The 13,755-nt window shown below is 40.0% G+C and overlaps 1 protein-coding gene across 1 annotated transcript in view; it reads left to right on the forward strand.

Moving 5' to 3' along the window:
- The window catches only part of Ccbe1 (collagen and calcium binding EGF domains 1), a 260,835-nt gene that overhangs the window by 218,844 nt on the left and 28,236 nt on the right, over window positions 1-13,755 (forward strand). Inside the window, exons 5-6 of the mRNA XM_013157228.3 lie at window positions 1,963-2,115; window positions 13,206-13,309. Coding sequence (XP_013012682.3) covers window positions 1,963-2,115; window positions 13,206-13,309 — 257 coding nt within the window. The remainder of the gene's footprint in view (window positions 1-1,962; window positions 2,116-13,205; window positions 13,310-13,755) is intronic.

Consider the following 13,755-nt stretch of genomic DNA (forward strand, 5'->3'; position numbering starts at 1 on the left):
GGTCACCCACTGCCTTTTATCCATAGGTGTCAGACTATATCCAAGGAATTATTTAGGGAGCTGAAAATCTTAACTGGGAGTGAGGTGCAACAGCTGGAAAAGAGGAGCATTGCAAAATGTAAACCAGAATAGTGTAAAACAGAATATAATGATCAGACATCCAAACACAGAGGGCGAAAGGAGACTAAGCATTCTCAGAAGACGACTGGGAAAACGGAAGATTCCCCATGTGGCAGGCAGGTTGGAAACAATTCAGGGAGCGCTGAAGCCAGCCACCTGGGCTGCAGCTGAGAAAACAACCCAGCCACCATCAGTGCCACCAGCTTGCCGCCTTTGGCCTCATTGCCTGGTCTTTCCCACTGTGCACTTGCTGTGTTTCTCAAGCAGGTTTAGGCTTATTGTCCCCAGAAATCATGTTTCTGGGGTCAGGTCTTGGCTAATCTTTATCAGAAGCAAATTGAGTCCTTGCTTTAAAAAAAAAAATGTTTAAAAATCCTAGACTCCCTCCTGGCCTCACTAGCTCTGAAGGTGGGCTTAGGAATATGCATTCTTACAAATGGCTACGCATGTGCTCAGATGAGTTCTGGATGATTAACTGAGATGGATCCAGATGAGAAACTAGTGGTAATGAGCAGCCTTCTTCCTCTGCCCCAGTATGAGCTCAGGGAAAGCCATTTAATAGAAGGCTTAATCGTTAGTCCTCTGATTTCCCCCCAGCAGTATCTGGGAGTGACACCCCACACTGATGGAAATGAGACTGTCAAGCAATGGAAAGAAGATCTCAGCTCCTTCTGTAGAGAAGATGAGCTCAGTTTGAGGCACAGGGGCTCATAGTTGAGTTATGGTAGCTACTAGGCTACATTTTTGCCATTTTGAGGTTTGGGGAGAAGCAGAACTTGCATTATGTTTAGAAAAATGTCTTCTCTGGCAGCTTCATGGGACAGTTTATTTAGGTCAGGGACGCCTGGAGACAGCCTGAGGGAGTACAGAAGATGGAGCCAGGGGACCTCCAGGCTATGGTGGTACAGAATAGACCGCTAGGGGAGCACTCAAGTGACCACACTCTCCTTAGCATACTCAGAGCCTGCCAGGGCTGGGTCCTTGGCAGGTTGTCTGGGGAGTGGCTGGGAAGACATTGGCATCAGAAAGTTTAGGGCCATGCCCTGTCTCCCCACCACATGCGCACATCTAGGGCTGTGTGTCCTGGTTCCTATTCACTGCACTTGGCATTTTCAGCCAGTGAACAGGAAATGAACTCAGGCCCCACTTTTGTTTTGACCCCATATAGCAGGGGACCAAGTCTGTGATGTGCACAGTTAACACAGACTTTCACTGCTTACTTGTTTGATGATCTTATGCCTCATTTCCACAGGCCATAAGGGGTCTGTCTGAGAAAACCTTTTTCCCTTAGGTCTATCATGACTGTTTTTCTTTTGTTAGGAGTACCCATTCACAAGCACTACTATATGTCTTCACTAGGAAGAAGCTATTCCTAAGTGACTGTTGGGTCACCATCATGGTGTTTGTAATCTTCAGCTATAAGGGTTAAGCCTCAGCACAGCAAGCTACTTGGAAAAAGTCACCAATTTAAGGTCTGCTTCTCAAATTGTCTATCAACTGATGGCCTCCTTGTCTCCTGAGAGGAACCCTGGGAAGTCCTCGGGGCATCCTGTGTCATGTTTTTCCAAGTGAGCTCTCTGAAGGCTAGCAAAGCCTACAGCAAGCCACAGGAGAGCCAGGGATACCATCCACCTTGTTTTTAATGACAGACCCATGGCCTTGACACTGATGCCGTCATGGCTTATGTTTCCCGCACCTGCCTATTCCAGGTTTCTCTGATCAAGATCTGACAGTGTCCTTTGCAGATATTAGCAGAGGGGCCAAGCCTAATGTCAACTGTTGGATCTGAAGTGACTTCTGTGAAACTGAGTGTTCTCTGTCTCTGCATTGGGTTCAATCCAGATATTGATGAGTGCGCCACCAGCAACCAGACCCTATGTGCACACATCTGCATCAACACTGTGGGCAGCTACCGCTGTGAGTGCCGGGAGGGCTACATCCTCACAGAGGATGGGACAACATGCACCAGGGGTGACAAGTACCCCAACGACACTGGTGAGTGGCACAAACACCACTACTCTCAGTCATGTACATTTTACATCACATATTTATTTTCGGTTCAAAGGTGTATATGTTACACAGATATAATTACATAAGTTTATCTGTAATTGTAATGTTTTGCTTTGTGTTAGATATTCTAATGCATATTATATATAATACATACATACATACAATGCATTTTGTATATTATATAAATTTTTTAAGTACCTATATATAAAATACAATTATGTATTAAAGTCTATTATATTATTTTAGTGTTATGTATGTTACATATACTATGTTATATAATATGCACTATATGTAACATGCATGTTATCTACAGGCATTTGGGAGCCCAACAAGGTTCTTCAGGCAACAGTGGCCAGGACAGCTGGTGCTTTTATGTAGAACCTGCAGTGAGAGGACATAAGTACAAAATAGAAGCGATGACCATTCACTTCATGGTTGTGAGCTGGTGTGGGACGGAAGAAGGCAGTATGTTCATGGCAAAACTGGTAGATGTCAGTTATTATTTACAGCAAAGTAGGATGATTAGAGAAGAGGCCAGAAGCACTGTGTACTGTCAAAGAAAATTGGCTGAAATATAAGTGTGAACCATTTCCATATAAGGCACTTCTCTTCATCAGCACTACTCAAATTACAGAGCATGTTCTGTACCCATCTGTGCGCTATTTAGTTGATTCATGATTGGATAAAACCAGTAATTGAGAGTATTTAGAAATTTTTTATACCAATTTGACAGAGTATTTTTATTTAAATCCAAAAATTTATGCTTGTGTTTTATGTCTGAGTTTTTAAGCAATCCATTTTGTATTTTTGGAAAATATTAATCCACAGTCAACTGAAAAAAAATTCTAATGCTGGTCCTTCAGCAGAGTTGAAAAGCTGATTTATATCCTGTCATCCGGCTTTAACTGTAGTGTCTGGCTGCTCAGGCATCTAATCAGTCTCAGTGCTGGCTTGCTTTTTTTGTTTGTTTATCTGTCTTAAGACAGGATCTTGCTATGTAGTTCAATTGGCTGCAAACTCACTGTGTAGCCCAGGCCGGCCTTGATCTCACAGCAATCCTCCTGCCTCAGTCTCCCAAGTGCTGGGATCACAGGCATGCACCACCATGCCTACTGGTTTTTTTGTTTGTTTGTTTGTTTGTTTTGCTTTTTAGTTTGGATTTTAAAAAGAATGAGAGAGAGAAGCAGAAAGAACCACACAACTGATGTCAAACATTCCATAAAATATCTTGGTAGACAATCGCCCCATTTACTTGAGAACTAACTCAGATCTCTCTACCAAGATAAAAGTTCCTTCCTGGTCTCCAAATTTAGGATTTTGGCCTATATGAACCGATATGAAGGGCTTTCCAACCAAGATGAACTTTGAAGCAAAATAGTGGCTGCTGACCATTTTAACAGATGAATTATCTGAAGAGAAAGTCCTTGACCATTTAGAGAACTTAAGACCAAGTCCCATATGACATGGGCCCCTGTTGAAAACAAGGAAGTTGCTATCATTTCCCAGGTTCAGGGCTCAGCTGGCATCTAACGTCCCTCAGAGCAGAAAGTGTCCGGGACATGGTCAAGAGAGGGTTGCTGGGCCAGGCCATGTCTGGGAGGAGAGCAGTTTCTTAGGGCAGATTATATGAACCAGAAAATGCAGGGAGATGAACAAGTTAGAAATGCCTGGCCCTCATGAAAGGGAGCCCCAACTTCAGAAGAGGTGGAAGGCAGCACACAGCTGGGGACCAGCTGCTTCCTAATAGAAAACTATAAAGTGAAATTCAAAAGAGCAACTCAGCTGAGTCATGAGGGAGCCACCTTATGTAGAAGTAAATGCACAAGAGCTATTTGGAGCCGTCTCAGGACTGGGCAGTTGGGGATCATCTGAATGAGCTCGTGGACTGGGCTTGAGGACACACTGGAAATTGGAAGCAATTGAAACCTCTCCACCCAGAGTGACCTTAAAGCAAGGGTCAGTGGTCTCCAGAGCAAAAGAGTTAACTGAGAAAAAGTAATGCTTACAAACTGTGAGTTTTTAAATTCAAAACGAAAGTGACAACAGGTTGTCCCTCAGGCAAAGATAATAAAAGACAAGCAAAGATACGTAATTTACTTAGATTGAATCCTTTGTTGAAAGGAAGAATCTCATGGAAGAGTTAGGTGCAGCTTTTTAGCCACTGATCTATTAACTTGTGATCCTACTTAAGAATTAGTCACAAGAAAGCAGTTTTATGATTTTTTCACTTTGTAATTGAATTTCTAGCTGCCAGTGCATAAGGCTATGATGTGTCTAACTAAACAAGCATATACATTGTATCTTAGCTTCACTTTTATGTGCAGGAAGTATCCTCTTTACCAAGGTATAAAGGGAGAGTGGAGCAACCCAATCTAGGGCATGAAATTCAGGAACAGCAGCAACCCTTCCTGCTGAGTATCAGGGCAGGAGTCTGTGCTGAGTGTGAACAGATAGCACAACTCAACCGCTTCCGTAGAAGCACCTGCCTAATAGAGCAAGACAGACCATAACTAGCAGTAATCAGATTCCAGACAGAATTGCAAAGACTAATGTAAGACTTTATAAACTGTTTGCTCTGGATCTCAGATGGCCCCCACCCCCTTAGCTTCTTGACCTTATACTTCTTCAGTCTGCAGGGAAGTAGCCTCCTATAATCTCTCTGCCATGTGCTAGCCTAGGAATGACTCTAAGGCAGAGTGCAGTGAAAGGTCTGGCTTGTGAAAGGCACTCCCATGTCTCCACCTTCAAAAGGGTGGACCCAGCAGTCCTACAGGAGAAAAGATGTGCTGGTCTCATAGCAGCTTTGAAATTAGCAAAGAGGTTAATGTGTGATGTCATTATGAGGAGCTCACTCATATGCTTTATTCCCTGAACAACACACTGTAATTCTTTAAAACTTTGCAAAGAGTTTCTGACATGTATAAGAGGTCAAGATGACCAGTTCAGTTCTCGTGGCTAATTCGGTGAAAAATGAACAAAAATATCTAATATATTTTTGCACCTTTTTTGTATGTTCTGTAATGACACAGTTAATGTTAACTTTTTTCTCAACCATTTGTCATATCTTTCCTCCACATTCTATTCTGTACGACTTTTATGGGCATGTGAGGTATTAATAAATATTTCTGCTTATACTCCCATGCTCAGACATTTAAGAAAATATGCATTACTGCACCCACATCTTCAGGATTCACAACTCAAAACTTCAAAGAAATTGATATTGAAAAAAGAAAATATAGTTAATTTTGATGAAATCTTAATTTCACAAAATGTTGTAAGAAACCTGAGAAACGTCTCGTAGGTAATGGTGCCCTAAAAAGTATAAATTAGAAAATTTTTGTGTCAAAAATCTTAGCTCTGGGGCCACACTTGCTAGATTTTCTGTTTGACTCACAATGAAGATTGTCATTGCCAAGAAATGGTAATCAGAGTGGCCACGGTTCAATGGGGAGTGATTTACAATGGAGTGCCCAGCATTTAAAAAATGAAAACTGCCCCTCCATTCTTCCATGTTGAGAGACACTTGGTTCCTGCTATGGTGACATAAATGGCAGATATCCATCTGCTTAATCTAATAAGAACTATCTATTGGTTATGCCGTTGGACCTTTTTATAACACAAAACTGTTGCAAATATTAGGCTGAAGAGTGTCCCCTCTTTCCCTTCCCTCCTCCTCCTTACATACAGAATTTCAAAGAGAAAAAAATAAACACTCTGACAAAACACCAGAATCTACTGTATCACATTTCCTCAGTTCAAAAAAATTTTTCTCAGTATTTAATTTTTCGTAACTGTTCTCTACTGAACTCTCCACCTGTATACAGAGAAATAGTGTTTGGTTTTATACTCCACTAAGAAAAATATCTAGGGTGTGTTCAATGCTGTTATTACTGATTGTACTACTTTAGCCAAATAATAGTTTAGTCAGTTGTTCTTCCTTATGTGCCAAGACTGAATTTGCCTGAAGGTCACAAACAGTACTATAGGCCAGTGCCAAAGAAGCAGGGGCTGGGCCAGATATTCAACAGTGTCTTGTCTCCAATAAGCTGAAAAGGTAGAACCTTGCAAAACAGACTGAAAACCCAAATGCCAGCTACATCTGTAAGACATGTCTGAGAAATAGTGAGAAATGAGTTCTCAGTAATAGCAATAAAGATACCTACCATAAACAATTTACGAGCACTAGTGCCTGAATTAAATAAAAGATACATATCTATATTAAAATGAGAAGGCATGAGACTTCCAAAGGCAAACCCAGAGGGCAGTAAGGTAGAATAATTTGAAAGTTACCTACCTGGCTTCTCTGAAGGCGTCACAGCAGAAGTCACATGAATGAGGCTCTGAAAACAATCAAATAAATAATTTCTCAGTAACTTCAGAGATGATGACCATAATAAAAGGCCTAATTAGTGAATTAAAAAACATACAGATAACAAAATGTAGAAGAGCTTAGGAAAATGATAGAAACCATGAATGCCCAATATAGGACAGAAATAGAATCTGTGAAAAAGATTTAGTAGGATATCCATGAGATTAAAAATTCTATTGAGAGTCTATGCAGCAAAATGAACCAATATGAGGACAGACTATCAGATCTACAAGACATTTTTGTAGTTAGTAATCTTGAGGAAAAAAATTTCTTTAAAGTAGCAAGGGACCACAAAAGTCAATCCAACAGCTGCCAGATGATGGGAGAGAGTGAAAAGCAAGAGTAATGCAAATTACATTTTTTAGAAAAACTTGTTCACAAAACTAAGTGCAGAAAACTTCCAAAGCAGGGAAAATCTCAGTCTGATAAAAACCATCTATGAGAAACCAACAGCCAGCATCATACTAAATGGATAAAAACTGAAAGCTTTCACTCTAAAATCAGGAACAAGGCAAGGATGTCCACTCTTATTCAACATAGTCCTGGAAACTTTAGCCAGAGCAATTAGACAAGATAAAGACATAAAAGGAATAAAGATAGGAAAAGAAGAAATTATCATTATTTGCAGATCACGTGGTACTTCACCAAAAGACTTCTAGATTTAATGAGCAAATTCAGGAACATAGCTGGTTACAAGTTAACACTCAAAAATCAATAGCCTTATTATACACAAATAAACTCACTGAGAGAAAAACTAGGGAAAGAATATCTTTTGCAGTAGCATGGAAAAAAATTAAAATATCTAGAAATCAATCTAACAAAGGAAGTAAAAGGCCTCTACACTGAAACCTACAGTACTCTGAAAAAAAAGAGATTGAAAAGGATATCAGAAAATGAAAAAATATCCCTTGTTCTTGGTTAGGAAGAAACTGTACAATTTTAAAATTGTATACAGATTTAATGCAATCCCAATCAAACTTCCAATAGTTTATCTCACAGAAATAGATAAATCTAAAATTCATTTGGAACCAAAAGAGTCCTAGAATAACAAAAGTAATTCTGAGCAACAAAGTTAAGGCAGGGAACATTACAATCCCAGAGCTGAAAATATACTATAAATCAACAGTAATAAAAACAACATGATACTGGCAAAAAAAACCCCTAAGGATCAGTTGAACAGAATAGAAGTCATAGAAACATCCCCAAACACACTTAGGTACCTTATATTTGACAAAGGGGCCAAACACATTCACTGGAAGAATGGCCTCTGTAGTAAATGGTGCTGGGGAAACTGGCTTTCCACATGCTGAAGATTAAGATTAAACTCATACCTTTCACTGTACACTAAACTAAAAGTGGATCAAAAATCTAAACATTAAAATAGAAGCACTAAATCTGCTAGAGGAGAGAATAGGTAGAACTCTTGAAGATATTGGTGTAGGCAAAGACTTTATGATCAAACCTTAATTGCACAGAAAATAGTACAAAAAATCAACTGGGATTTCATCGTTACTAAAAAGCTTTTGCACAGCCAAAGAGACAACCCACAGTGTGGAGGAAAAAAATTTTCTAGCTCTTCCTCAGACAAAGGACTAATACCTAGAATATATATATATATATATATATATATATATATATATATAACCCAAAAAATCAAACTTCACCTAATTTAAGGACTCAGTCCAAAAATGGGCATCTGATATGAACATATACTTCTCAGATGAAGTAGAAGAGGCAGATAAATATATGAAAAAATATTCAACATCATTGGTCATCTGAGAAATGCAAACTAAAATTATTAGGGCACAGCTATAATGTAAGAACACATTTATAAAATAGCAAACTTACAGGTATTTCATGATAAAAAAATTAGAGATTCAAACCAAGTTTCTGCTCCTAAATTCAGTTGACCTTGACAGTGTCTGAATCCCAGCTACACACCACTGATAAGCACTGAGTCACTGTAATTTATACCTTAAGATACCCCAAGTCAGTCAAGGACACCATTAACTCTGCTCATCCTGTGAGTGCTCCTTCCCCTTATTCCTGGAATGTTTCACCTTTAAGGGCCCCCTCTCCTTGTTCCTGGAGTGTTTCTATATTATGATGAACAAGTCCTTTGTTTCAACAAATCTGTTCAAGGCTAGCATACTTTTCAATATATGACTAAATGCATGTAACCAACTACCTAATATTTTGTTGCTTGCTTTGTATCTCCCACTTCTAAATTCTATCTAAACTCTCTGTGAACTCCCAGCTGTTGCCTTTGAGGAACTAGCCCGCAACAGTGCACAGGTGTGAAGATTCAACTGTCCACTGGCGAAAGATTAAACACTACCTTCTTATCTCCTTGGCTCAAAGAGTCATCCTTTTGGTTTAGCTTGGGCTTGGGGATTTTCCCACAATAAAAAAACACAGAGATTCCATCTCATCGCAGAAAAAATTACTATCTTCAACAAATTAACCAATAATAAATGCTGGCAGGACTGTGGAAGAGAAAGGAGCCCTTCTCCACTGTTGGCGGGAGTGTAGAGGGTACAGCCACTGTGGAAATCAGTGTGGAGATTCCTCAAAAATCTAGAATTAGAGGTCCCACTTGACACAGATTCCTCTTCTACTGATAGGGAGACAAAGTAAGGGTGTGTTGGCTCTGTACTCACTGGCTTACTAGTCTTTATTTTTGTTTATTTTCTGAGTTTTCTCCTCTTTGGACAAAAGGGTTAAATTCCATGAGTTCTGAAGACCCTTTTACCCTCCAAAATATTTCAAAACTTGGTGTGATCTTATATAATATTTTCCTAGCCTTAGGATTGCTTGCCAATCTTAGGATTCCCCATGCAACCGGCCATGCCAGACAGAGTGGAGAGGGCCAGTGACAGAGGCAGTGACAAGAGTTTGTCAATAGGAAAGGACAACAGGAAAGGCAAAAGCTTATTTAGAACACTGAGTATACTGTCAGGCAGGGTAGGGAGCCAGTTTCCAGAGAGGAATCACCCAGTCAGGGGGAGTGACTAGGGTTTTTATAAGGATGGAGACATGGGAAAGAGTCTGAGCTGGCAAATAGAAACAATTTAGAAATGCACTTTCCAGGGGATCCTGTTTTTAATTGTTCAGGAATACCTGTATTGTGTCTAAGGTTGTACATCAAAGTATCAAATTGTCAAGGCCTCTTGCTTAGGCCTCAAAAAGGCTCTTTAAATTTAGACAAGAGTATTTGTATGTTTAAACCTTTTGGGGAAAGATATAGCACTAGCTCAGAAGAATAAAAGATTATTTTTGTATTTACTTATAGTTTTTGATGTTTTTAGGCATCATTAGAGTGTTTCATGCATGTCCAGTATCTCATGGACAAAATTGTGTTATCAAAAGTTTGTGTTCTGAGAATGTTAACCTTTTCTCACTACACAGACCTTTTTGCTCTCCTTTAAGTACTGAAACTTGCAAATACATCTGGGTTCAACACCTTCTAAGCAGAGAACTTTGCATCAGTATCTAAAAGATGAAGAAGCACATATCTGAACATTCAACTTAGCAATCAGAAATGCAGGGCAAAAATAACCCTGCCTTCTAGAGCATCAGACACAGCTAAGCAGTTTTGTCTGCTTTTGATTAATTAATAAGCCCAGTATTTCATCAGTCATTTTTTATGAAGATATAATGATTACTGAGTATAAACACATGTCATCTAAAATTAGCTCTCCCTCTTCCATCCTTTTTTAAATTTTGCATTTTCAAATATATCAAGATTGTAGATGAGGAATTTAAACCCCAAAAAAATGCCTGGAATAGAAAGGGCGTGGACTGGCCTCTGATGATTGACGTTTGCAGTTCACAGACATGGTTAATATGCATTCAGTCACTTTGATTTTTTTCCCCCTTTGAACACATGGGGCTGGAGCCAGCCTAACCACCCCAGGGAGTCTGTAGTACTGATGGGGAGACAAAGTAAGGGTATGTTGGCTCCATAGTCATTAGCTTACTGCTCTTTATTTTTCAACTTCTGTTTATTTTCTGATAACATGACCATAATCCCAAGTGTCACTTAACTGTAGTTCAAAGTGTCAGAAACAGCCAGGTGTTTCATATAACCCTAAAGCGCCACTAATCTATAGATGAGTGTTTTCAACCTTGGAGTCACCTGAGGATCATTAACACAAGCTGGTACTGTTGCCTCGATGCCACCCCCAGATAATTGGTGAACAGTAGGTTGCGCACGCACATAGACACACACACACACACACACACACACACACACACACACCTTGTAATGTGCCTCCAGGGCTGAGAGCACCAACACCAGAGCATGAATCTGCAGTTCACCTTTTGAAGACAAACATGCTTTGTTCACTTACTACACTGCCCAGTTGAAATACCTTAAGAACATTCTTTGACTTTTCTAAGATTATTAGATACTGTCCTTATGATATCTAAGGCACTAGATATGTTCTTTTTTTTTTTTGAGATTTTTAAAAAATTTTATTTAAAGAAAAAAACTAAAAGGGTACAAGTAATACAGAATTTAAAAAAAAATAAACAGTAAGAAATCACTAGATATGTTCTAATACAATGTTTAAGCCACTCAACTTCTGTAAAGATTAGAGCTCTGTGCCCCCATGTGGCTAATTAATGATACTGCGTCTAATTGAAACAAAATTAGGTGATACCTCACCACCTTTCCCAGACACAGATGGCCACATCATAATTTAAGAAGGCTGAAAATATGCAGGGGGAGGCATCTGCTTATGTGCCCAAATGAATTATTAATATAGGGTACACTGGATTACTTTTAGCCTTATATTGACATTAATGTAGACAAATTGTACCTCCAAGGCAGTTGGGTGATCCCTGTTTTGAGTAGTTTTATGTTCAAGTTTTATACATGTAAACAAAATGTGAGTCCTTATTTAACTTCAAACCTTCTGGAACATTCAAGTTTGACCATCACAAATGATTTCTAGTACCTTACCACACATTTCTAATTGTGTAGGGAAAGAGTAATAATAATATTAATCACAGTGAGTACCATGTGTGGAGCACTTGGCGTTGGCAGGGCATTGTTCTGTGACCTACATGTCTTATTTCAATGACTCCTCAAAGCAATCACAGTGACAGGCACTATTACCATTTTACCCCTGAAGGAATAGATGCCCTGCCCACCTGTAAGTACTAAATGACAGTGCTGAGATTCAAATCCTGACTAATCTGAATGTACCATCACACATACTGCTTCTATTCTGCTGTACACTTCATTGTCAGTGGGATCTTCAAGTCTTCTGGATAGCATTAATCTTGATTCTCCATCTTCTGACAATGCTACAAATTATCTTGATTCTCTATCTTCTGATAATTCTGCAAAAAAATCATAAAGACCTTTTTGTGGAAAAGGTAGCTCAGCAGAGCATCTTCTTGGAGCCTGCAGATGGCCCTGAGGTGTTCTCAAGAGAACTTCTAATAGCAGGCTTATTTCACATCACCCACCCTCTCAAGAGCCAGCTGGGCCCTGTAAGTGCATAGGCTGCACATGGCATTATGAGAGACCTTGTTCTGACATGTAACTAAAGAAATTTCAGTTCTAACATTCTATGATCCACCTGAAATAGAACCTAGAAATTGATTACAGTGGTCTGTCCTATCCCAAAATTGTCTAATTGCTTAATTATAACAACTGGGAAATTTCACTGAGTAACAAAAGTAGAAAGTCAGAGATGGGCTAACTCTTGTGCCTGTGGCCCAGCTCTGCCACCATGGCTAGTTTCTGAAAGTTCAGTTGTAAGTTGTGAAAAGTGGTATCTTCATTTATTTTGTATTTGGAGCACCTCACACAGGGACTAATAGTAGGTCCTCTATAGCTAGATAGAAGAAAGGGAAGATAAGATGGGTGGCCAGACAGAAAAAGATTAGAAAGATAGGTGGCTTGAGATGCAGATAGATGTACAGATGAATGGAATTGTATCAGTTGTATATTTTGTGGTGAAAAATGGAAGCCTTAACCAACTTTGACTGTGCTGACTGTTGGATTCCTGCACGGAAAGGCGACACAGGCTCCAGGTGTACTTGGTTAGTTGTACCTAAGGACAGTTGAATGACATCATCTATTCCAGCCTGATCATCGATTCCACTGGAATGGGGACTGTTGGGCAGTGCCACCTTCTGACTCTCTCTGTGCTGCCTGATGATACTTGTCTTAACCATTCTGTCTTCTAACCCTAACCCTATCTCCACTTCTTGGCCCCATGCAACCCAGCTATGCCCTTTGTTGAGACAGAGATGGTCAGAGGTGATGAGGACCAGCTTTGCAAGTCCCATTGCCTGAGCTGGAGATATGTGTAGAAATGAACATCGGCCTTTTGGAGGGTACTATAAATAATGTCAGATTTATAGAACCTGCCTTCTGGACAGGCACTAATAAAAACACCATGATTCCCATGTCCACATGAAAGGCACTGATGAAAGGGATGCTGGCCACATCTTTATATAGTTGGGATACTTAAATAGGAACAGCTGAGCCCAAAGAAAACCTGGAGCCTCTTGGCTCCCTTCCCTGACAACAGGGCATGCTGGAAGGGGCCTGAGAAGTAGAACATTCCCCGTATTTAATCCCTCCTATATTCCACCCCACCCCAGGGCAGCCCTTCGTAATACAGTCTCTCTGGGTGTGGGTTTCCTCCAGTTTCCTAGACAGAACTGAGCCTGTCTCCTTTCTCAGGGCACGAGGAGAAGTCTGAGAACACGGGGAAAGCTGGGACTTGCTGTGCCACGTGCAAGGAATTCCACCAGATGAAGCAGACCGTGCTGCAGCTGAAGCAGAAGGTACTCCTGAGCACGAGGAAGTCGTGAAGGATAATGAAAGAAGGACTTGTCTGAATGAAGTGCAGGAAAGGTTTAAGTCAGTATGAAAATAAGTTTCCTGTATTGAGCATTCACAGTGGTTGATGACAACTAGGTCTGGACTCAGGATGCTTTCCCACTCCTAAGCTGTCCATCTAAAGGTAACCAATGCAATGATGGAAATGAATGGAGGAGGTGGTTATCAAAATAGATGATGGTAAGGAGCACATAAGTAACGCTGTGACTACTGCAGTTTCTTATGAAATGAATGTACAGCCTTATAGAATCTAGGAAAGACCTCTGTGATTTTATGTAACCTGTGCTCTCCCAATAGCATCTTCTTTCTAAACTTCTGTAGACTTATGATCTTTATAGCAATTTTATTTTTCATATTTAAAAATTATGGTCTGCACTTTGGGCTCTAGGCA

This window comes from Cavia porcellus, unplaced genomic scaffold, assembly GCF_034190915.1.
Source record: "Cavia porcellus strain 051 isolate PalLab524CR breed Dunkin Hartley unplaced genomic scaffold, mCavPor4.1 scaffold_20, whole genome shotgun sequence".
Lineage (NCBI taxonomy): Eukaryota > Metazoa > Chordata > Mammalia > Rodentia > Caviidae > Cavia > Cavia porcellus.